The following is a 23639-nucleotide window of genomic DNA, read 5'->3' as shown; positions in this document are numbered from 1 at the left end:
ATAGTGCCAGCCCATGCCGCAGTTTAACATGAATACCCAACTCAGACACAGTATACTGACCCAACCAGTCCTTGTTTTAGCCCCTTAATGCCGAGCACAAGGCAGAGTAACAACAAGTACCATCTACTAACGTCTTTTGGTATAGGGGATCGAACCCCCGACCTTCTGCAGACACTCTACCTCTAGACTAGTCAGAAACTAGCAAGGAAGGTGTCAGTATTTCTATATATTTCTTACATTCTGTTCAAAATTCAACTTATCTGACAAATTTGTCCTGTTACAGTCAAGGAGTTTCAGTAATTTCAGACTATTAAATACCTATGGTAATGTGCCAAGACCAGTTAGATTTCTTGTTTTATTTGCCAAAAGGGAAAAAGAACATTAAAATCATAATTTCTTGAAAGCAACTTCCTCAATTTTGGAAGTATACAGTTGATGATTTGTGTATCAGAGGTACCAAATCACAATTACCACTACTGCTTATTTTTCTTCAGGGGTGCCCACGTCATGCTGGCTTTCAGAGTAGTTGTACAACAAACTCTCTGTGTCTGAGAGTAAGGCATATCAATGTCAAGTGAGGGAGTGAGGGAGTTGGGTTTGACGCCGCTTTGAACAGTATTCCAGTTATATCATGGCGGGGGAGCTTAAGGAGGGAGGAATGCCCGAAGTGATGCAGGTCTCAGACGTTTACCGCTTCGGTGAAACCCACGAGCACGGGTATGGTGCTGAAAAACCTAGAAACATAATCGGGGCGAACCGGGATTCGAACCCACAATCATAGGTTTCTGGTGTGCCCAAGCGACGCAACTCTGCAAAGCGAATCACGGCGCCTTAGACGACTGGGCCACCCATGCCCCCTAATGTAAAGAAATATTGTTCAAGCACATGATGTGCCATATTTGTTTTAAGGCTGTTATCAGTTTTCCTGAACTGAAATCAACAATCAAACAATGGACTAAACCCATGTCACTGCGCTCAATATTTTTACGAAGTTTGCATTTGGTTTCGTCACTGTTACATTGAGATAAAAAATTCTGTGTTTTCAATTTCAAGCCAGGTTACATGTAGATGTAGCCATGCTAAACCAAACACTTAAAACCTCAAGCAGCACGTTCAGTTCCCAATATAAATTTAGCATGGTTATGTCTACAGGTAACCTTGCTCTAAATTGAAAACACACTTTCTTCTCCGAAATATGTCAGTAAAGCATATGATCAAACTGCATATTTTATTGTATATTTTGCATCTTTGCAACATTCCGAGTGTGTGTGAGTGTGGGTCAAGGTCTACCAGGACGAGATGGAGACAACATAGCGAGGAAAAAAATCAAAATATTCATAGGAAAGCATGCTCCAAACGTAAAGCAACTTTCAAGCTGAAAGCAGTGCCAAGTGCTGAAAAATATAGTCGATAAAAACACTACATGAAAAGAGTAATTGTATATCGGGGTGGATGACACCAACCCCAAATATTTCAGCACATTTGGTTACATCTCAGAAATGTGACACAATCTTCTAAGACCTTTGTCAGTATTCAAATCAACCTTTTTGTCACCACAGCGTTCTTTTCACAACATGGTATTGTGTAAACAATTGCTGTGGTTTGTTTGAAAACATCGAGAAGTAATGAGAGTGACCTCCCTTTGATAAACATTGTTTTCAAACTGCACTTCTCTAACTTTCCTTCCTACTTGTAGATTTCTCTTCAGGTGTTGATAAAACTAACGTAAAGGTCTTTTGTGTCATTGTCATCTGGAATTACTCCATCAAAAATGAACAAACAGAAAGTTAAAAAATAACAATCATTCCCTTAAAAACACTGAAGGGAATTTTTTTTTTTTAGATTTTTTTCATACAACATAAAAATCCAGAAAATCCCTCAAAAAGTGGATAAATTTTGGTCTATCTGCCAAAATCATTCACAAGAGTCTAAACACATAGAAAAATTCTCATGAAGGAATTAATATATAAACTACTCGAAATATATGAGTGAAAAATTCCATTATGAGAGAAACAGGTCAGGTCTAAATCAAACCAACCTTTAAATATCTATCCATGTCAGTTGTCTTTGGCCCATGCACAAATTGGAACCATCAAATTCTCTGAAGAACTTTGATGTTTTTCCGATCATAATATGTAAGTAAGCCATTGTAATGACAGAGCATCACAACATGGTACTTAGCATCAACGACAGAAGCTTAACAGAAAAAACTGCGTGAAACGCATAGGCATGAAAAGACAAATATACAAAACATGAAAACATAATAATCAAAATATATAAACAAAATATTATCAATTAAGTTATAGGAATCCAGTATGTATAATATTCACAGTGGTAAGTCAGGTTTCAGCAAAGTTTTGATACTATATATTGTCAAACCTGGACTTGATAAACATGAATATTCATGACACAATTAGGGCCAGTCTCATTTCGACCTGAGGGGGGTCAGGCATATTCCAATCCAGGTACATTAAACCATAATGTTGAAATAAACATGTCACAGGTCTTTCTTTCAAGTTGATGAGCCCTGCTCAGGTGTATGAAATACTTCTACATTATATTACTGTGAGTATCAAGAGATTTACATAACATCTTTAAAATACTAACAAACCCCAAACTTGAATATACATATTGAATACAATTTAACACAACAAGTAGTAAGAAAAATAAAAAACTTTAACTTATCACAACTTAACTGAATATGATAATAAACAAGTGTCAAGCTTCAGTTTTCAAAAACATGCATAAATGTAGCCATGTTACTCATTTTTGACACAACTAATCATGTTTTCAACTATTCAATTCGTTTGAATAATATACAAATTTCTTATTTCTACGTTAAAAATTCATTTCATATTAGAAATAGTCTTAATTCTGTAGTAAAGTATACAGGACAATTATCATGATAATACAGTAAATATATAAAACTTTGCTGAATTCTGACTTCTTCCATTCAGTTCAGTTGTTGCAGCATCACATTTTGACACCCACGCCAAGACAGCATCATTGCCATCGTCATCCCAAACATCATCTCACCAAGGTCATCACAATCCAAGGTCATCACAATCCAAGGTCATCCTCAAGGTCATCCTCAAGGTCACCATTGTTCACGGTTGAGGCTTATGCCTGCTGCAGTGAGGGTGTACTGTAATTGATCAATGACACAGAGACCATCCTCGGCACACAGGGCTATTGAATTCCCATGGTGCTTAATCCGACAGATGAATCATGATTTGAATGATATTAGAGATAATTTGGAGGCAGCAGGCATTGCCTTAACCATGATGAATGGCAATGAGTGATATCTGACAAGGAAGATAACTAGTTTCCATTAGTTGCTTCTTGGTTGATATTGTTAGCCGAAGCGCTGTCCGACTTGGCCGCCTCCGAATCCGACGTTTTTTCCTCTGTTTCTTCAGATTTGATTTTGGACATCTACAAAAGATGAGGAAGTGAATGTTAGGTTTGCTGGTTGGTTAACGCCACAATATGCCAGTAATATGATGGCGGCACGTAAAGAATCGAGTCTGGATCAGACAATCCAGTGATTGAGATTGTGAGCAATGATCCATGACATCAGGGTTTAATGACGTGCAATCAACCAAGTCTCCATAGTCAGACAACTAAATCCATTCAGCTGCCTAATTCGACCTGGATAGGTTTTCAATTCACACCCAGAACCCCTACGGATATTACCAACTGTTTCAACCCAGTACATTAAACTATGTTTATAACAAACACCCTAATAACAAACTGATGGATATAATGAACTGTTTGGGGATCCCGTCCATATGCTGTATATATGCTTATAACAAACGACAGTTATAACGAATTAAAATTAGTGGTCCCTTGTTAGAACCGTAGTATACAGTATTTCCATGGTTACCCCTAACACATTAGCCGTGCTGACGACACCAACAACCTACCTTGACCTTGTTGTAGTGAGCTCTGATACCACAATGCTCAATCTTGGCTTCCTGTTCGGACAGGAAGAACTTTTTACACAGCGTACAGTAGAATCCTTCCACCCTCTGGATGTACATTTGTCCTGCAACATCAACATTCAACTAGTTACCATGGCAACCATGTGCAGAAAAACACTGAATTTCATGCAAGTAAGTTGAATCAAACATATCATGGTAACAATAATGATGCTTGAAACTTTGTTTTAAACCCGAAACGGTACAGAAGCTCATCTTTCTGGAGGGGAATATTTCTTTCTCATCTGGACATTTGTTGGTGAATGTGATCATCATAGTAATTCTCCATTCATATCTTGACAACTACTGAGACATTATAAAAAGTTCTCAAGCCAATGTTACTCTTTCTTATACTTCAGACGGGCCCCCTTTCTTTGCCTGAGTGGGGCAGTCGGGTAGCCTAGTGGTAAAAGCGTTCCCTCGTCACGCAGAAAACCCGGGTTCGATTCCCGACATGGGTACACTGTGTGAAGCCCATTTCTGGTGTCCCCCGCCGTGATATTGCTGGAATATTGCTGAAAGCGGGGTAAAATCAAACTCACTCACTCACTCTTTGCCTGAGTGAATTTTGTTTTACGTCACGGCCACCAATATGCCAGCTATGTATGAGTGAATGAGTAGTTGGGTGAGTGGTTGGGTGAGTGGGTGAGTGGGTGAGTGAGTGAGTGAGTGAGTGAGTGAGTGAGTGAGTGAGTGAGTGAGTGATCGAGTGGGTGGGTGGGTGAGTGAGTGAGTGAGTGAGTGATCGAGTGGGTGGGTTGGTGAGTGAGTGAGTGAGTGATCGAGTGGGTGGGTGAGTGAGTGAGTGAGTGAGTGATCGAGTGGGTGGGTGGGTGATCAAGTGGGTGGGTGGGTGGGTGAGTGAGTGATCGAGTGGGTGAGTGAGTGAGTGAGTGAGTGAGTGAGTGAGTGAGTGAGTGTGAGTGAGTGAGTGAGTGAGTGAGTGAGTGAGTGAGTGAGTGAGCGGTGTTCCATCTGTACCATAGCAGTGATGGGGCAAACCAGTGATTGAAAACATCACCAACATATCCATCAGAACACAATAAGAGTGGCGCAAGCTAACCAGCAACATATATAAGCCCAAATAGTGACAACACGTAAGGGTAACCTCTAAAAAGCCTGGATTTCTACTGGCCCTTTGGTTGCCTTTACAAGGAGACAAACTGACCTGAGCAGACTTGTGCCTGGGATCATCTCACCCAAGTCTGAACACCCAATCCCATTTAGAGGGGGGAGGGGGTCTGGGGGTGGCCACACTAACACCCCTTTTTCATCTAATGACATTATGTATGTTTGCAGATTGCCTACCATGATAACAGGTTGATTTGGTTCTTAAAGCAAAATTAATAACGGTTTACATAACACGTTTGGGATATTTTGGGTTGATTCTCCATCCTCCCTCCCCCTCTTCACTGCAAGTGGACCCCCCCTCTTTTTAAGATCCTGGATCCTCCCCTGACACGGTTTGCTGGATACCTATCTCCTAACCCAGGCATTTCCTGGAACAAAGTATTGGGAGGTCAAGTAACAGGTCTACATCTTCTTTCACTCACCTAGGGGTGTCCCTTCTTCAAAAGCAGGGAAAGTAGCCTGCAAAACAAGAACAACCGTACTTAACAATAGCAAAAAAAACATAATACTGCATCTGTAAACAACAGTCTGATGTGATTGGAAATATCTTTCTTTGGGTTTTGGATCGGTTTGGACACTGAGTGTTGCTCAAATTTCCAGAAGAATGTTTTCCAAATTGGCAATGACATAAAAGAGCACTGAATCAGAAATTGATAAAATCATGGAAATGTTCTAGAATGGCCTCATGCAATTTGTCTTCAGCAAAATCACAGCAATATGAGAATGTTATCCATCAAATTATATGTGTAATTCACTCACATGAAAAAAGTGCCAAGGCACTGAAGCTCACCTCGAAAGACAGACACTTAAAACAAGCTGCTGTTGGCTACGCAATTATATTCTGCATAAATACTGAGGATGAACATATTACGAAATATGAAGCAAGTAACCATGATAACAATGTTTCTAAATTTGCAAGAATGAATCGACTCTTGCAGAACAATGTTGCAATACACAACTGTTCAATTTACTTTACACAAAGTTCCAACTCGAAGTTAATCCTCATAAATCTTCCAAGGAGAATACTTTTTCCAATTGGTTCACAAAGTGAGTGAGTGAGTGAGTTGGGTTTAACGCCGCTTTGAACAGTATTCCAGTTATATCGCCGCATGTCAGCTTAATGTGGGAGGAAAGCCCGAAGTGATGCAGGTCTCAGACGTTTACCACTTCGGTGAAACCCACGAGCACGGATATGGTGCTGACAAACCTAGAAACATAATCGGGGCGAACCGGGATTCAAACCCACAATCATAGGTTTCTGGTGTGCCCAAAGGACGGAACTCTGCACAGCGAATCGCGGCGCCTTAGACGACTGGGCCACCCGTGCCCCCCTGTTTCACAAAGACACAGGAAAATCCCAATATATGGAACAAAGATGATGTCATAAGGAGAGCTACACATACCAACGTTCATTTCCTCAGTCTCGCAATTTCAGAGAAATGATGAGAATTACAGTACATTCTGAGGAGAAATGACTGAGCAGCAGGTAGTAATAATACAAGTTTTATAGTACCAGCCCCCTGAGATACCATGTAACAGTTTAACATGATTCCCCACTCAGACACAGTATCCTGACTCCAAGCCGACCAGTCCTTGTTTTTGCCCCTTAATGCCTTGAGCCAGGCAGGGAAACAACAAGTACAATCTTTTAGGATGGAACCACTGACTTTCAGCTCTCCGGGCAGACTCTATCCACTAGACCACGGAGACATTCACGGCCACTTTGGCAAATACATCATATACAGTAGCCACCTGATTCTCATATTAGATCACCCCCCCCATAACCCCATAATCCGTGTAGGTATTCAAAATTGGTTTCACACAGAATTACAGGTTGAAGGTGCGGGTCTTACTTCATCGGTACATTTCTCAATCTCCGCCTCCAACTTCTCCCTAGCAGACTCCGCGTTCTGTAAATAAAATACAAACAGATAAACACCTGTACCAGCAAATCAAATCAATACTTCTTGGAAGTTATTGTCCAGAGAGCTATCTGACAGTCACATGTCATGAGGTGAACACAAAGTACCCACGTGGGGAATTGAAACCAGGTCTTCGGTGTGCCGACCAAACGCTTTACCCACTGGACTACCCCAACGCTCCACCTGGACAGTGAGTGGAAATTGGCTTCACACAAACTTCCCATGTGGGGAATTTAAACCAGGTCTTCGGCGTGCCGACCAAACGCTTTACCCACTAGACTACTCCACCGCTCCACCTGGACAGTGTGTGGAAATTGGCTTCACACAAAGTACCCATGTGGGGAATTTAAACCAGGTCTTCGGCGTGCCGACCAAACGCTTTACCCACTAGACTACCCCACCGCTCCATCTGGACAGTGTGTGGAAATTGGCTTCACACAAAGTACCCATGTGGGGAATTTAAACCAGGTCTTCGGCGTGCCGACCAAACGCTTTACCCACTAGACTATCCCACCGCTCCACCTGGACAGTGAGTGGAAATTGGCTTCACACAAACTTCCCATGTGGGGAATTTAAACCAGGTCTTCGGCGTGCCGACCAAACGCTTTATCCACTAGACTACTCCAACGCTCCACCTGGACAGTGTGTGGAAATTGGCTTCACACAAACTACCCATGTGGGGAATTTAAACCAGGTCTTCGGCGTGCCGACCAAACGCTTTATCCACTAGACTACTCCAACGCTCCACCTGGACAGTGTGTGGAAATTGGCTTCACACAAAGTACCCATGTGGGGAATTGAAACCAGGTCTTCTGCGTGCCGACCGAACGTTTTACCCACTGGACTACCCCACCGCTCCACCTGGACAGTGAGTGGAAATTGGCTTCACACAAAGTACCCATGTGGGGAGTTTAAACTAGGTCTTTGGTGGCCGACCAAACGCTTTACCCACTCAACTACCCCACCGCTCCACCTGGACAGTGAGTGGAAATTGGCTTCACACAGAGTACCCATGTGGGGAATTTAAACCAGGTCTTCAGCTTGCCGACCAAACGCTTTACCCACTAGACTACCCCACCGCTCCACCTGGACAGTGAGTGATTGAGTTGGGTGTGGTGCCCCCAAAGAAGACTACTTCAGTTGTATCACGGCATGTCATCTCAATATGTGAACTGTGGCAAATACCTGTTTGTGTTCTTCAAGCTGCCTGTGTTCCTTGAACTCGGTGAAGTTTTTAAAGGCTCCTGTTTTGCAGCATCCACAACCGGCCTTCACCTGTCTCATCCGGTTCTGGGGGACAGAAGCCAGTATATTCCAGTCAAGAGTCAAAATAGCAGGAGTACACTCTTATTACAGGTAATCCAAATTGAATATACTGATCAGTTTACAGTGTAACAATAACAATATATATTGTAGAGTTATATAATTACATTATGTTGGGAATGTAGGGGTTCAATAGCTCTAAAAAACTAAACATCAGTACTCAGCACAGTAACACCAATACCAACAATGTTGGTTGGTTGATATGTTGGTTAGTCGATTTGTTGTTTAACACCGCACTCAGCAATATTCCAGCTAGATGACGGCGGTCTGTAAATAATCGAGTCTGGACCAGACAATCCAGTGATTAATATCATGAGCATCGATCCACGCAATTTGGATCGATGACATGCATTAACCAAGTCGGCGAGCCTGACCACCCGATCCCGTTACTCGCCTCTTACGACAAGCATAGTCGCCTTTTACAGCAAGCATGGGTTGCTGAATACCTATTCTACCACGGATCTTCACGGGTCACCAACAATGTAACATGTTGCTTACTTTGTGTTGGTTTTGGTTCTTGTGGTCTGAGTAGGGGACAGGGAGGTCGATATCACAGATAATGCATTGCCTGCAACAAAAAACATACAGTAGCGAACATATAGGTAAAAATGGATAGAATTATCATAAAAGACTGTCATTCGATAATGCCATCATTATCAATCGTACATCATATGATGGCATTTAACTAATTTGCATCAAAATTGAAGCAAACTTTGATTCTGACTGAATTGGTGAGGCTCTACGTCTTACAGGTGTCAGGTGGATGTACTCACAGGTGTCAGGTGGATGTACTCACAGGTGTCAGGTGGATCTACTCACAGGTGTCAGGTGGATGTACTCACAGGTGTCAGGGTGGATCTACTCACAGGTGTCAGGTGGATGTACTCACAGGTGTCAGGGTGGATGTACTCACAGGTGTCAGGGTGGATGTACTCACAGGTGTCAGGGTGGATGTACTCACAGGTGTCAGGGTGGATGTACTCACAGGTGTCAGGTGGATGTACTCACAGGTGTCAGGGTGGATCTACTCACAGGTGTCAGGTGGATGTACTCACAGGTGTCAGGTGGATGTACTCACAGGTGTCAGGGTGGCAGGTGGATGTACTCACAGGTGTCAGGTCGATGTACTCACAGGTGTCAGGGTGGATCTACTCACAGGTGTCAGGTGGATGTACTCACAGGTGTCAGGTGGATGTACTCACAGGTGTCAGGGTGGATGTACTCACAGGTGTCAGGGTGGATCTACTCACAGGTGTCAGGGTGGATCTACTCACAGGTGTCAGGTGGATCTACTCACAGGTGTCAGGGTGGATGTACTCAGGTGTCAGGGTGGATCTACTCACAGGTGTCAGGGTGGATCTACTCACAGGTGTCAGGCTGGATCTACTCACAGGTGTCAGGGTGGATCTACTCACAGGTGTCAGGTGGATCTACTCACAGGTGTCAGGCTGAATCTACTCACAGGTGTCAGGTGGATCTACTCACAGGTGTCAGGTGGATCTACTCACAGGTGTCAGGGTGGATCTACTCACAGGTGTCAGGTGGATCTACTCACAGGTGTCAGGGTGGATGTACTCAGGTGTCGGGGGATCTACTCACAGGTGTCAGGGTGGATCTACTCACAGGTGTCAGGGTGGATCTACTCACAGGTGTCAGGGTGGATCTACTCACAGGTGTCAGGTGGATCTACTCACAGGTGTCAGGCTGAATCTACTCACAGGTGTCAGGTGGATCTACTCACAGGTGTCAGGTGGATCTACTCACAGGTGTCAGGGTGGATCTACTCACAGGTGTCAGGTGGATGTACTCACAGGTGTCAGGTGGATCTACTCACAGGTGTCAGGGTGGATCTACTCACAGGTGTCAGGCTGGATCTACTCACATGAGTTTCTTCTCCTTCTCCCTCAACGCCTTCACCTCGGCAATCTTGTCCAGGATGGGCTGAGCTTGGTGTTTGGGCAGACGGTTGACTTCCTCCATCCGCTGCAGGTGCTTGTGTCCCTTATTGTGGTTCTTACGGTCCTGAAACATTAACGTACATACAACCTAAACAGAGCCTCTTTGCAAAACAGTTTATTTATACAGTTTATGGATTCCAAAGAGCAGGCTGCAAATGCATTTCTGAGAGACAGAATAAATCCTTTATACCCCGCTTCAAAGCAAAAGGCAGCACGCTTTTTCCGAGCCAATGGATGTCACCGGACATAGCACAAGCTAACATCAGCTCAATCGAGAAGCTGTTTTCTATCAATATGGAATATATTTGAATTATTTCGCAATATCATGTTGGTAAGATAAATTGTGGTATAAAACCTAATGCCGGACGCATAAAACCCCATGTACCCCTCGTGATCCTGCTACAACTCATAATATGACATGTGTCCAGTGTGAATAAAGAGTGTCTTTGGCAAAAAGTTGTTATCACCAGTTTATGGATTAACACCCAAAAATTAGAAGTGGAAACAAATCAGGAAATATTTCATTCCCCTCATGCAAACTTACGTGCTCATTACAAAAGAAACGGTGCAAACACTATGTTAAAATTGCCGCTGGTGAATGTTTTATTTTTCTGACAGTAAGATTGCATAAGTGAGGGAGTGGACGTCATTTAACACTGTCTGGGCACACTCACAATCTGGTCCCAAACTGCAACCAGACTAGTCACCTCTTACAACAAGGATGGGAATCTCCAAATGGAGACAAGCATGGGATACTAGGGACCTACTCGGCCCTGGAATCCCCACATTGAGACAAGCATGGGATACCAGGGACCTACTCGGCCCTGGAATCTCCAAATGGAGACAAGCACGGGATACTAGGGACCTACACTTCCCCGGAATTCCCACATGGAGACAAGCATGGGATACTGGGAACCTACTCTGCTCTGGAATCCCCACATGGAGACAAGCATGGGATACTGTGGACCTGTTCTGCCCTAGAATCCCCACATGGAGACAAGCATGGGATACTGTGGACCTGTTCTGCCCTAGAATCCCCACATGGAGACAAGCATGGAATACTGGGGACCTATTCTGCCCTAGAATCCCCACATGGAGACAAGCATGGAATACTGTGGACCTGTTCTGCCCTAGTCCCCACATGGAGACAAGCATGGGATACTGGGGACCTATTCTGCCCTAGAATCCCCACATGGAGGCAAGCATGGGATACTGTGGACCTGTTCTGCCCTAGAATCCCCACATGGAGACAAGCATGGGTTACTAGGGACCTATTCTGCCCTAGAATCCCCACATGGAGACAAGCATGGGATACTGGAGACCTACTCTGCTCTGGAATGCCCACATGGAGACAAGCATGGGTTACTAGGACCTACTCTGCCCAGGAATCCCCACATGGAGACAAGCATGGGTTACCGTGGACCTGTTCTGCCCTAGAATCCCCACATTGAGACAAGCATGGGTTACTAGGGACCTACTCTGCTCTGGAATCCCCACATGGAGACAAGCATGGGTTACTGGGGACCTACTCTGCTCTGGAATCCCCACATGGAGACAAGCATGGGTTACTAGGGACCTACTCTGCTCTGGAATCCCCACATGGAGACAAGCATGGGTTACTAGGACCTACTCTGCCCTGGAATCCCCACATGGAGACAAGCATGGGATACTGGGGACCTACTCTGCTCTGGAATCCCCACATGGAGACAAGCATGGGATACCGTGGACCTGTTCTGCCCTAGAATCCCCACATGGGGAAGCATGGGATACTGGGGACCTATTCTGCTCTGGAATCCCCACATGGAGACAAACATGGGAAACCAGGGACCTACTCTGCTCTGGAATGCCCACATGGAGACAAGCATGGGTTACTAGGACCTACTCTGCCCAGGAATCCCCACATGGAGACAAGCATGGGTTACCGTGGACCTGTTCTGCCCTAGAATCCCCACATTGAGACAAGCATGGGTTACTAGGGACCTACTCTGCTCTGGAATCCCCACATGGAGACAAGCATGGGTTACTGGGGACCTACTCTGCTCTGGAATCCCCACATGGAGACAAGCATGGGTTACTAGGGACCTACTCTGCTCTGGAATCCCCACATGGAGACAAGCATGGGTTACTAGGACCTACTCTGCCCTGGAATCCCCACATGGAGACAAGCATGGGATACTGGGGACCTACTCTGCTCTGGAATCCCCACATGGAGACAAGCATGGGATACCGTGGACCTGTTCTGCCCTAGAATCCCCACATGGGGAAGCATGGGATACTGGGGACCTATTCTGCTCTGGAATCCCCACATGGAGACAAGCATGGGTTACTAGGGACCTATTCTGCTCTGGAATCCCCACATGGAGACAAGCATGGGAAACCAGTGACCTACTCTGCTCTGGAATCCCCACATGGAGACAAGCATGGGATACTGGGGACCTATTCTGCTCTGGAATCCCCACATGGAGACAAGCATGGGAAACCAGGGACCTACTCTGCTCTGGAATCCCCACATGGAGACAAGCATTGGAAACCAGGGACCTACTCTGCTCTGGAATCTCCACATGGAGACAAGCATGGGATACTGGGGACCTACTCTGCTCCGGAATCCCAACATGGAGACAAGCATGGGTTACTAGGGACCTACTCTGCTCTGGAATCCCCACAGGGAGACAAGCACAGGATACTGGGGACCTACCCTGCTCTGGAATCCCCACATGGAGACAAGCACAGGATACTGGGGACCTACCCTGCTCTGGAATCCCCACATGGAGACAAGCACAGGATACTGGGGACCTACCATGCTCTGGAATCCCCACATGGAGACAAGCACAGGATACTTGGGACCTACTCTGCTCTGGAATCCCCACATTGAGACAAGCACGGTATACTGGAGACCTACTCTGCCCTGGAATCCCCACAGGGAGACAAGAATGGGATACTGGAGAACTGTTCTGCCCTGGAATCCTCACAGGAAAAACAGAATTGGAGACCTACTATGCTCTGGACACCTGGGTACCTTCAGGTTTGGGGGAACAGGGCCAAGGTGAAGGTCATGGCTATACTTTGTCCGACAGTGACAGGAATGAGTCCTTGACACTAAGCACTACTTACGGCATTGTTCGTGCACTGGTATTTACAGGCATGGCAGTAGAAAGTGTAATTGTCTTCATACTGCCCCTGAAACAACACGAAACTAATGTGAGTGAGCAAGTTAGAGTTTACTGCCACTTAGGAATGTTAATAATCAAGTTAATAAGAATGAAATTAGGGGTGTCATTGATTGTTAAGTTTAGTATTGATATACCGACTGAAAAGTATCATGACATATCGATATATTGATTAAAAACAAAATGAGTTATTCTGTATGTGTATAGATAAAACAAATCCTATCTAGACCTGCAGTTAATTAACTAATGATCAATATAAACTGGGCTGATCCGTTAAATGAATAAAATTGAATTTTCTGCCTTCTGATTGTCCGTCTTTACCATGGTAATAATAACAAATGTACACGTTTCCGTGTCAGTCAATTATTACCGTATTCGACGTAATAAGCACTCCGCTCTAATAAGCGCCCACAGTGACATTTGCTGATATATTGGCTGGTGAACAATCCCAATTAGCACCCCTTCCCTTCCCAATGTACACAAGACTAATTTATTCGCTTATAATACGCACTCGTGTGCTATATGCACCCTTAATTATGTGCAAAAAAATTCTGGAAAAATATATCTGTCGTACATAAACATTTCAGGCCGTCAGCATAACCATGAAATTTATCTTTCAACTCTGTTTTTTTCACCAAAATAATATTCTAATAAGAGCCCCCTATTTCTAATTTTGAGAGTGCCCTGGGCGCTTATTACGTCGAATACGGTAGTTCAATATCAATATTCATAAATTGGAATTGACACATACATATGACAATAGATGATGACATCCCTAAGTGAAATAGTTCTAGCCTTATACTCTTTTTAGCTTCTCTTCCCAGTGAAATACAAGACACTGTTGCAAGACTCCAACACACTAGCGGTAACGATGACCTGAAGTAAGACATTTTTAGTTCCTGCCGCAAACCTAGGGCCAAATATCAGCGGATGATAACAGACAGTACTGGTGTCCATACAAATTTTCTGCATCCCAGTGGATCTCCATTTTTTTTGTGCATCTGTTTTAAAATTTTATGACGAGCACATGATGCAGGATTTCGAGTCCAGTAAATCCCTATACGCTGAGATATACTCGGAACAGTGGCAGGCAATATGAGTAACATAAACAGAGCGGTCAAATCTCTTACTACCATACAGCAGCACCGACCCCATCCCTTCCTTGGAATTCATTAGGTCACACCCTAAGGGAGCATCTGTTTCACTTCCGGGGGGTGGGGGAGATTAGTTTAAATGAGTAGTTAGTTCAGAAATATGCCTAAAATGAACAGTTTGTTGGTAATAGTGAAAGACAGGAACAGTTTGTTGGTAATGGTGAAAGACATGAATAGTTTGTTGGTAATGGTGAAAGACATGAATAGTTTGTTGGTAATGGTGAAAGACATGAATAGTTTGTTGGTAATGGTGAAAGACATGAATAGTTTGTTGGTAATGGTGAAAGACATGAACAGTTTGTTGGTAATGGTGAAAGACATGAACAGTTTGTTGGTAATGGTGAAAGACATGAATAGTTTGTTGGTAATGGTGAAAGACATGAACAGTTTGTTGGTAATGGTGAAAGACATGAACAGTTTGTTGGTAATGGTGAAAGACATGAATAGTTTGTTGGTAATGGTGAAAGACATGAACAGTTTGTTGGTTGGAAAATACACAAACTTTGTGTTAATGGTAAAATTGCATAGATTGTTTGATGGTACTCAATTTGTTGGTTACAGCTGGGTAAAAACTAGACTGCTCTCCAAAACAAGTGCCAACCTACCGGCTCAATGTTGACTGGTGTCTTGACTGGATACCCAGACTTGCCTAGAAACAGAAAACACATTGGAGTAAGTGAGTGAGGTTTGAACACCGCTTTGAACAGTATTCCAGTTGTATCACAGTGTGTCAGCTTAACGTGGGAGGAAAGCACGAAATGATTCAGGTCACAGATGTTTACCTCTTTGGTGAAACCCACTAACACAAAATATATTTGAGAGTTGGTATTTTCATGACAGTATGAACTGGACATAAAAACCAACAAGCACTTGCTATCTTTTCCATGTTAGGTTTGGATAAGGGGAAACCTTCCATTTTTCCTTTCTGTTATCAATGTTATGACTTATAGTGCTACCCTACTGAGATACAACGCCACATTTTAATACGAATACCCCACCAGAATACGGATTCAAAGGCGACCAGTCCTTACTTTATCATCTTAATGCCGAGCACCAGGGTAACCATGGTAACAATATTCACCATCTTTTAACTACTTTCGGTATGACACAGCCAGGGATCAAACCACCAACATTCCACTCTCCACCGAGTCCCAATACTGTCGCTCAACTATATCATGGTATATAGAGGATGCACTCACCTTTCTTCACTTGCCTTTGTTGCTGAAAACAAAAGCAGTAAGGACTATTGGCATGAACAGAGCATCCAGGGACATATCTAAGCAAAATAAGCATCAATTATCTTGTTCAAAATTGGCATTTTTATAAGTTCTCACTTTTAAATTCACAAGTATTTTGACAATGTATTTTAACATAACATTGATTTCAATGATGTTTGTTGGGAGTTACCAGTGAAGTCAACTCTACAAAGCCACTGAGTGAGTGAGTGAGTATGGTTTTACGCCGCTTTTAGCAATATTCCAGCAATATCATGGCCGCGGACACCAGAAATGGGCTTCACACATTGTACCCATGTCAGGAATCGAACCCGGGTCTTCGGCGTGACAAGCCAAAGCTTTAACCACTGGTCAAGCGACCGCCCCTACAAAGCCAGTGGATTAGTTATAACTATACAGTTTGGAATCCAGGATAAATTCTGAGGCAGGTAGAGAGCTGCTTTGTTTTTCACTGAAACCATTAAATGGTAAGGAATGGACAGACAAGCTGAAAAGTTGGTACTCTCCAATTCAAAACAATATCTTCCTCAAGATCTGACATGACAAATCCTCGATTGAAATTCGCACCAGCTGAACTTTCATATCAGCCAATAATCATGGTGGCTTCTAAATTCTAGGTACACTCAACCTTACTTGATTTTTGTATCATGAAAACAAAAAGTAAACAGGCAGTTTCGAATGGAGAACAATAAAGGCTGTGCTATGTTGTTCATTATTTCCGTTCTGTTTGCCATGGCATTTACTCCTGTAAGGTTTTCCTATCCAAAGAACACTATGCTTGTGTTTTTTTTATATTTTGTTCAGACCGAAGTGGCCAATCTTGGGACAGAGGAGAAAATATACTACTCAAAAGAAGTTAAGGACCACCTTATTCTTTCATATTACTATAGTTAATACATCATGGCATGCCAGATTAACTGCAGTAATATGAAAGAATCAAGTGGTCCTTAACTTCTTTTGGATAGTATATATGGCTCAATAACCCAACCATCCTTACCTTGGACTGGGCAGTTGAAGTTCTCTCTGGGTTCCCGGAGAGAGGCAACGAATCAGAGGAAAAGACTTGATTTCAATGAGCTTGATACAACTCTCTTTAGTCAAGAGCTATTTTGTAGGGAGACAGGTTAGCCAAAACAAAGATGTTTGCTTATTGCGACCTTAAAGTATTTGTCAAATAATATGGCAGAATGTTGATTTGAATTCTTATTGGTGAAGTAACCTCAGGCTGAAAATGATCAACCAGTTTTAACAAACACTGGGCCACGTAATCCAAACAGCTCAGTGGCAGGTCATTCGTCTGATGACAAAGGACCATCCTTACCCAAACCATGGGGAGACAACTCAAACATGGGGAGACAACTCACCGCGCCAGGCTGCCTGTTCTGGTTGCCACCTCTCTGTCCCCCTCTTCCTCTTCCGCGACCAAATCCTTGCATCCCATAATTCATTCCTGGGTATCCCATGTCCATATATGGATAATCGTGATGATATCCATAATCATCATATCCACCGTAGCTCCCATAATTCCCTCCATACTTGCCAGGCCCGGGGTATCCTGGCAGTGACAAATTGTCCAACCCGACTTGTTCGGATAGTTTTTCTATCACATCACTTTGTCTCTTCAAAAGCTGTAGAAGCTGGGACTCCTGTTGTCTGTCCAGGCCTGGGGAACCGTAGCCTCCCCCTCCGTATCCCCCATCATTATAGTATCCCCCACCGTATCCCGAGGCCTGGGCGCCAATGTTTGTCCCAGGGGGGTAATACTGTCCAAGAATGCCCCTCCCCCTTCCTTGTCTGTTCCCCCCAGACATGCTGCGTGGGTTTAACATCTTTGGTCAAAATCTGAAATAATTTTCAAAAAATAAGTTTCGTAACAAATATTCACCACTTTAAACTACACAAGTACTGAACCTTAAAATAACACCACAGTGAATGAACTATCATGGTATAACATTTATACTAAGTTATCCTATAATAATTAGATCCACATCAAGTGCTTTTAGGAGTTATCATGGTGTATTATTTATACATCATTTCATATAAGTATTACTTGCTAAACTATAATTATATGAAATGATGTATAAATAATACACCATGATAACTCCTACAAGCACTTGATGTGGATCTAATTAGGGTAACGCTATTTTTCAGGGCATTATCATTTGCAGAAGCCCGAGGTCTTCCATTTAACTGCCCGACGAAGGAGGACCGAGAAAAGACCGAGGGCTTCTGCAAATGATAATGCCCTGAAAAATAGTGTTACCGCTATTATAGCTAAAATGGATGGATTTTGGTATCAAATAAAAAGAAACAACAATATCGATTTTGAAACATTGACTGCAATCAACACGAACCCACTGACCAACTTTTACAAATATGGAAACGTCATAGAACAAACCAGATGAAGTCACTATTGAACGTGACGTCACCTATCCCTATCCTATGACGTCACCTAACAACGGGCGTGATAAGGGCCCGTCGTCAAGCAATGTGAGGGCATTATCAAGTTACAGTGGCCCGCTCATTTCTGATAACATGCGGGCAGTTTAATGATAATTCTATCCATTTTAGCTATAATATAGGATAACTTAGTATAAATGTTATACCATCAGGGTTCGAAATTAAGGGACGCTAAGACGCAAAATGCGTCTTAATTTATGATTTTGCGTCTATAAATCAAAATAAAGACGATATTTTTTGCTTCTTGCTTTTTCCCCGTTTAACAATTGGTTGAGAAATACCTAAGTTTCTAAATTCACTGTGATAACATTTAAATTCGCGAAGATTTTCCTTGATTTGTTTACCTCCAATTTAGAGTTACCTCCCCATTCGCGTTTCCGGGAAAACCTTTTACTTCTTTTCAACTTTCGTGAACGCGGACTATTCCGAGCTCTTTTTGACCAATGAACATATAGCACGGAGCTTAATATTATGCAAATGACGTTTGTCTATTTTCGGGAGACCAATCAAATGCCGTAAAAACTATGTCATCGGTAATTTATTCCATTGACCCAAGGTCGTTTCTTATTTTAAGATGACATGCCATCCTCGAATACCAGACGACACCCGTAGGCCGGTTGACTGACGAAGCCGTAGTCACGTCAAAATAGTATATAATTTTATTAACCTACCTGTCCTATGATTCATTTATTTAATCTATCACATTTCACAATGTCTGAAATACGTATTCCATTTCAATTTATCATTTCTTATCGATGAATTAAAAAACTATTCACTATTCCCGCAATGTTTTTGAAAATAAAATCTCGAAAACACTTTTCGACAACAGGTCCACAGCGAACATGTCAAAGAGCAATGTAAAGACTTTTCAAGCTATATATTATACAAAGTAATAGATAAAATTTTATAAATATATCTTAAAGTTGTCAGACTTACATTTAAGTTATTATTTCCATCTTTTCGTGCGATCGCGTGTAATGTAAGTCAAATGACATCTCGGCTTTCGTCGTCTCAATTTCCTCGGTTCGGAGACGATGTTTAATGCAAAAATATAAGCATGAAAAATCTTTGTCACAGCTCGTAACCTGGCACGATACATCTATGAAGTTCCATATTTTTAATATAGATCGCAATTTCCTGCTTAAACCTTTTAGAATAACACGATTTAACAAAAGTCTTTCGTCAAATTCTGAAATTTATCAGATCATAGATGTAATTTGATTGGCCGACTTAGGTCACGTGCTCAGATTTGACCAGTCACGAACCTTGTAGCAGATTTTGGCAAAGACAGAGTCATTAGAAACCAATTTTATCAAAGCTTTCTAGCGATGTGTCACATGGCAGTCTTCGACGACCGTGTTATATGAAAACGGAGGTATCTCTTCATGTTACTGAACGAACAGCCGCTGTTATCGGGAAATGGGTGATGGCAGATACCAGATCTATTTACAATTATTTTTAAAATATTTTTTTCCAATTGTGTTTTTTATGAAATCTTATAGATTCTGTTTGCGAAAATCGTCAATTTTGCGCTTCCTTGGTCCTTAATCTGGACGTTATGAATGTGTTAGCTTACATTTTCTTTCTTTATTTACAACGAACATAATTAAGTTGTAAATGCATTATCTAAATAATGTGATAAACATAACATATTTTATAAACAACAGGATTGGAACTTGAAATGGTGTATAATATGTGCTAGCAAAGATGTTTTACAAACATGCAGATATTTTCTTTGATAAATGTTTTATGAGTGTAATTTAATTACTTTGTTATCTGAATGTCATAACATGCATAATCAGCCATTATTTATATGCAGCATAAATCACGATCATGCAATCTTGTGATATATATTTTGAAGTTTTGAGTTGAGAAAAAATAATTGCTTGTTGATTTTTGATTTTGCTTGTAACTTTTAAAACCACAAGCAAAAATTTGCTTGTGCCTAAAAAAATTAAATTCTAACCCTGACCATGATAGAACTATCACTATATGACATCCCAAAGTGTTTGTTGGTTTGTTGTTTAACCCCACACTCAAAAATATTACAGCTAGATATGACGGCGGTCTGTAAATAATCAAGTCTGGACCAGACAATCCAGTGATTGAGCATGATGACAAGCAAAAAAACAAGTCACTGATTTGTTGGGGTGTTGGACTTATTCATACACTGAATCCACTCAGTTGGCTATAAAATATTTATTGAAGGATAACATTTATCCAAAGATAATGAAATGGTGTGAGCAATATGACCAAATAGGTTATAACAACAGCTCTTTAGCATGTTAAGTCGACACTCTGGTGCACCTGGGATTTACATTCAGAAAGGTAGGATCCAACTTTGCTTGTTACACAACTCCAAATAATAGACTTGATTTTTTATATACCATTTAGTCTCTATTCTAACAGGGACCGCCTCTTTGATCTAGTGGTAGAGCGTCCGCATCATACCAAACGATGTTCAGAGCTCGAGATAAGCTTTTGGTGTTGTGGGTATTTTACCCATGCATTTTAAAATCATTGGGTATCAGTAATTCTATCTGCGTATTCAAATTTCTGTTACCCACTAGGTTTTACACATGTGGGTATTTAAGTTAAATATTTAAAAACACTATTCATCTAGTCCAAGCAAACTGGTGTCGTGTGGGTTCGAGAGCTTTATAGGACTAAAAAATACCACGATACTTCCACAAGAAAGTGTGCTGGCAAATGATCATGATGTAACTGTCATAATGGAGTTTGGCAAGATGACGGAATGCCCATTATAATTTCAAAATAAGTTGCTGATTTGCTAATCTAATACGCAGGGTTACTTCACAATATTTTGATGATATGCACAAGTTTTATTTTTGTAGCGTATCTGTAATGTTCGTAACGTATTTGATACGCTTGGACTTTATTTTACGGCGTATTTCTGCATTTCTGATGCATATTTTACGCGGATACGCAGCCCATCTGGAGCTCTGATGTTAAAAGATGGTACTTGTTGTTACCCTGTCTAGCGCTCAGCATTAAGGGGCTAAAACAAGGACTGCTCGCCTCGGAGTCAGTATACTTCGTCTCAGTTGGGTATTCATGTTAAACTGCGGCATATGGCAATCTCATTAAAATCAGTTCTGAGATCTGAGGACATCCCATTACGGGTCACGTCAGAACGAACTTTCGCGAATTTTGACCGACCAATGAAATGACTGACAAGAAATCGACATTAGCCAATCAGAAGGCAGCTTTCTCGAGCTTTACGACACTAGTTTGAAACTGGCGACTACGCTTCGAAACATATTTTGACGTGTTCTCGACTAAAAAAATTAAAATTGATAAGAAGAACATTCTGGAATGGCTTATAGATGGCCTAGATTGTATGGATATAATCATAAAACCCGTAACTGTCGTTCGGAATACCCTGTGTTAAATATTTCGTGGTTGCATGATTAGAAAATACATTCCGACTGTCACTTTCATGATCTGGTAAGCGACGCTCTGATTGGTTGGATGACCCTTAATGGGATGTCCTCAGATCTTTGTTTAGCGGTAGCGAGAACTAAGATCTGATTTTAATGAGATTGGACTAGTACAAGCAACCACACACACATGTGCATGCACGTCGGTATATAAGTGCAATAATCTTGGATGCGAAGTCAAAACCAAAGACGTTTGTTAAAACCCATTTTACCTGATCTCACCTATTCTAACAGTAATCAGCTGTGAAAGTATCAATTCATAGAACAATATCAGCAAATGGCCACCATCAGCACATAGTGTTCTGTGACATGAGGCTGAGAGTTTATAACAACTATCTTTGAATACTGACTTTTCATGAATAATCAATAACATATTCCAAGGCAATTAACAAATTAACATTTGTGGAGGAGGAAATTGAAAACTAAATTTGTATTTGTCCAATTCGGGAATAAAGCAATTAGTCGTACAAAATGTGTAATACTTCAAACACTGTCTATTTATTCACCATTTGATAACGCATTACCTGGAATGTAATTTAGAGTTATCTACCCTTGACTTCACGTGACGATGCCGGTTGCAAATGTTTTGCAATCCAGTTTCTATTCTATCAAAATACTACATTTCTGTCCAATTGTCAATTATCAACAACCAGATATTGCTCCTATTACAATTACTGAGTAACGTATTCGACAATGAAAACAGTGCGCGAGATACAAGGTGCAAACATTTCACGTTCTCTGATACCGGCACATGTAACTAGCCGAGTACTAGTAGGCCTAGTAGCCGGTTCTCCTTGTAAAGAACATTGCAGACGGAAACGGAGGTGTTTCGGTTGTGTGAAATGATTTAATTAAATGTATATGTAGCAGTACAATAACAAAATATCAGTCATCATGCTTGTCAAATAAGAAAAATATACCAACAAAGGCTCCACCCCAAACAGTCGGAAAAATGGAAGTGAAATGTTGCACACGACTCTCAAACGGAAGTTAATATTCGAGGCCCATTACAGGATCTAGGGAAGCACGAGGCCTTTTTAGGTGCATTGTTTTTGTTTAGTTGGTCGCACTGTACAGCTTTTTTGAGAGCACACAGCCTTGCCATATCTAACCATTACACTTAGCGTGCATAAAATGTCCTCATTACCCACGAATTAAAGATAGATCTAGAATGACTGTCGCTGCGTGGTATAATTATACAGCAATTTAAAATATAATGTCTACACCCATGTGTGCAAGAGTATGGGTAAATTATGCTATCTATACTTTAGGGGGGGATTTCGGGGGATATTTTGGGTTGGGGGGTTGCATGTTGTAACCACTCGGTTTAAATTGGTTCTTTCAACAGCATGGGAAACCGCATCCCTCTCCAAAAGCCGTGTACAAGGTGGCAAAAGACTGATTGTTTATTGCTTGTCCCCTTACGCCGATGTCACAGATCATTGTTAATGCCTTCAGTCACTGGTTTTCTTGCTGTAAAAGGCGACTTTGCTTGTCGTAAGAGGCGCCTAACGGGACCGGTTGGTCAGACTGGGTGACTTGGTTGATGAATGTCATCGTATCCCAAATGCGTAGAATAGGAAATGCCGTATAGGAATACTGCTGAATGCGACATTAAACATCAAATAAACAATACCTGCTCTAGACTCCATAACTACAGTGATATGACTGAAATATTGCTGACTACATGTTGTGTTTAATAATATAACCCAGGAGGGTAGAAAGATCGAGTGTTATCTCTCCATTGTAGCTGCAATGGATAGAATTATCATTAAACCGCCGGCATGTTATCAGAAAGGTCACTGTAACTTGATAATGCCCTCATATTGCTTGACGACGGGCCATTAT

At 42.0% G+C, this 23639-nt stretch overlaps 1 protein-coding gene across 2 annotated transcripts; it reads right to left on the bottom strand.

Annotated features, from left to right (window-relative positions):
• Nucleotides 1-219: 219 nt before the first annotated feature.
• On the bottom strand, nt 220-22766 carry LOC124145548 (zinc finger protein on ecdysone puffs-like). Of its 2 annotated transcripts, none has more exons than XM_046515365.2 (12): nt 22712-22766; nt 17235-17712; nt 15835-15856; nt 15241-15284; nt 13426-13491; nt 10239-10378; nt 8855-8924; nt 8219-8323; nt 6965-7021; nt 5534-5570; nt 3927-4048; nt 220-3435 (listed from the first exon to the last, which is right to left on the bottom strand). In XM_046515365.2, exons 2-12 carry the CDS (start codon nt 17697-17699, stop codon nt 3322-3324), a joined length of 1242 nt encoding a protein of 413 aa, XP_046371321.1. In that variant the 5' UTR covers nt 17700-17712; nt 22712-22766; the 3' UTR covers nt 220-3321. The 2 variants fall into 2 exon arrangements, with proteins under 2 accessions (XP_046371321.1, XP_046371322.1); XM_046515366.2 differs by having other exon boundaries at nt 22716-22766.
• Nucleotides 22767-23639: the final 873 nt, after the last annotated feature.

This window comes from Haliotis rufescens, unplaced genomic scaffold (assembly GCF_023055435.1).
Source record: "Haliotis rufescens isolate VD_foot unplaced genomic scaffold, xgHalRufe1.0.p SCAF_8, whole genome shotgun sequence".
Taxonomy (NCBI): domain Eukaryota; kingdom Metazoa; phylum Mollusca; class Gastropoda; order Lepetellida; family Haliotidae; genus Haliotis; species Haliotis rufescens.
This window is presented reverse-complemented; position numbering and strand designations above follow the sequence as displayed.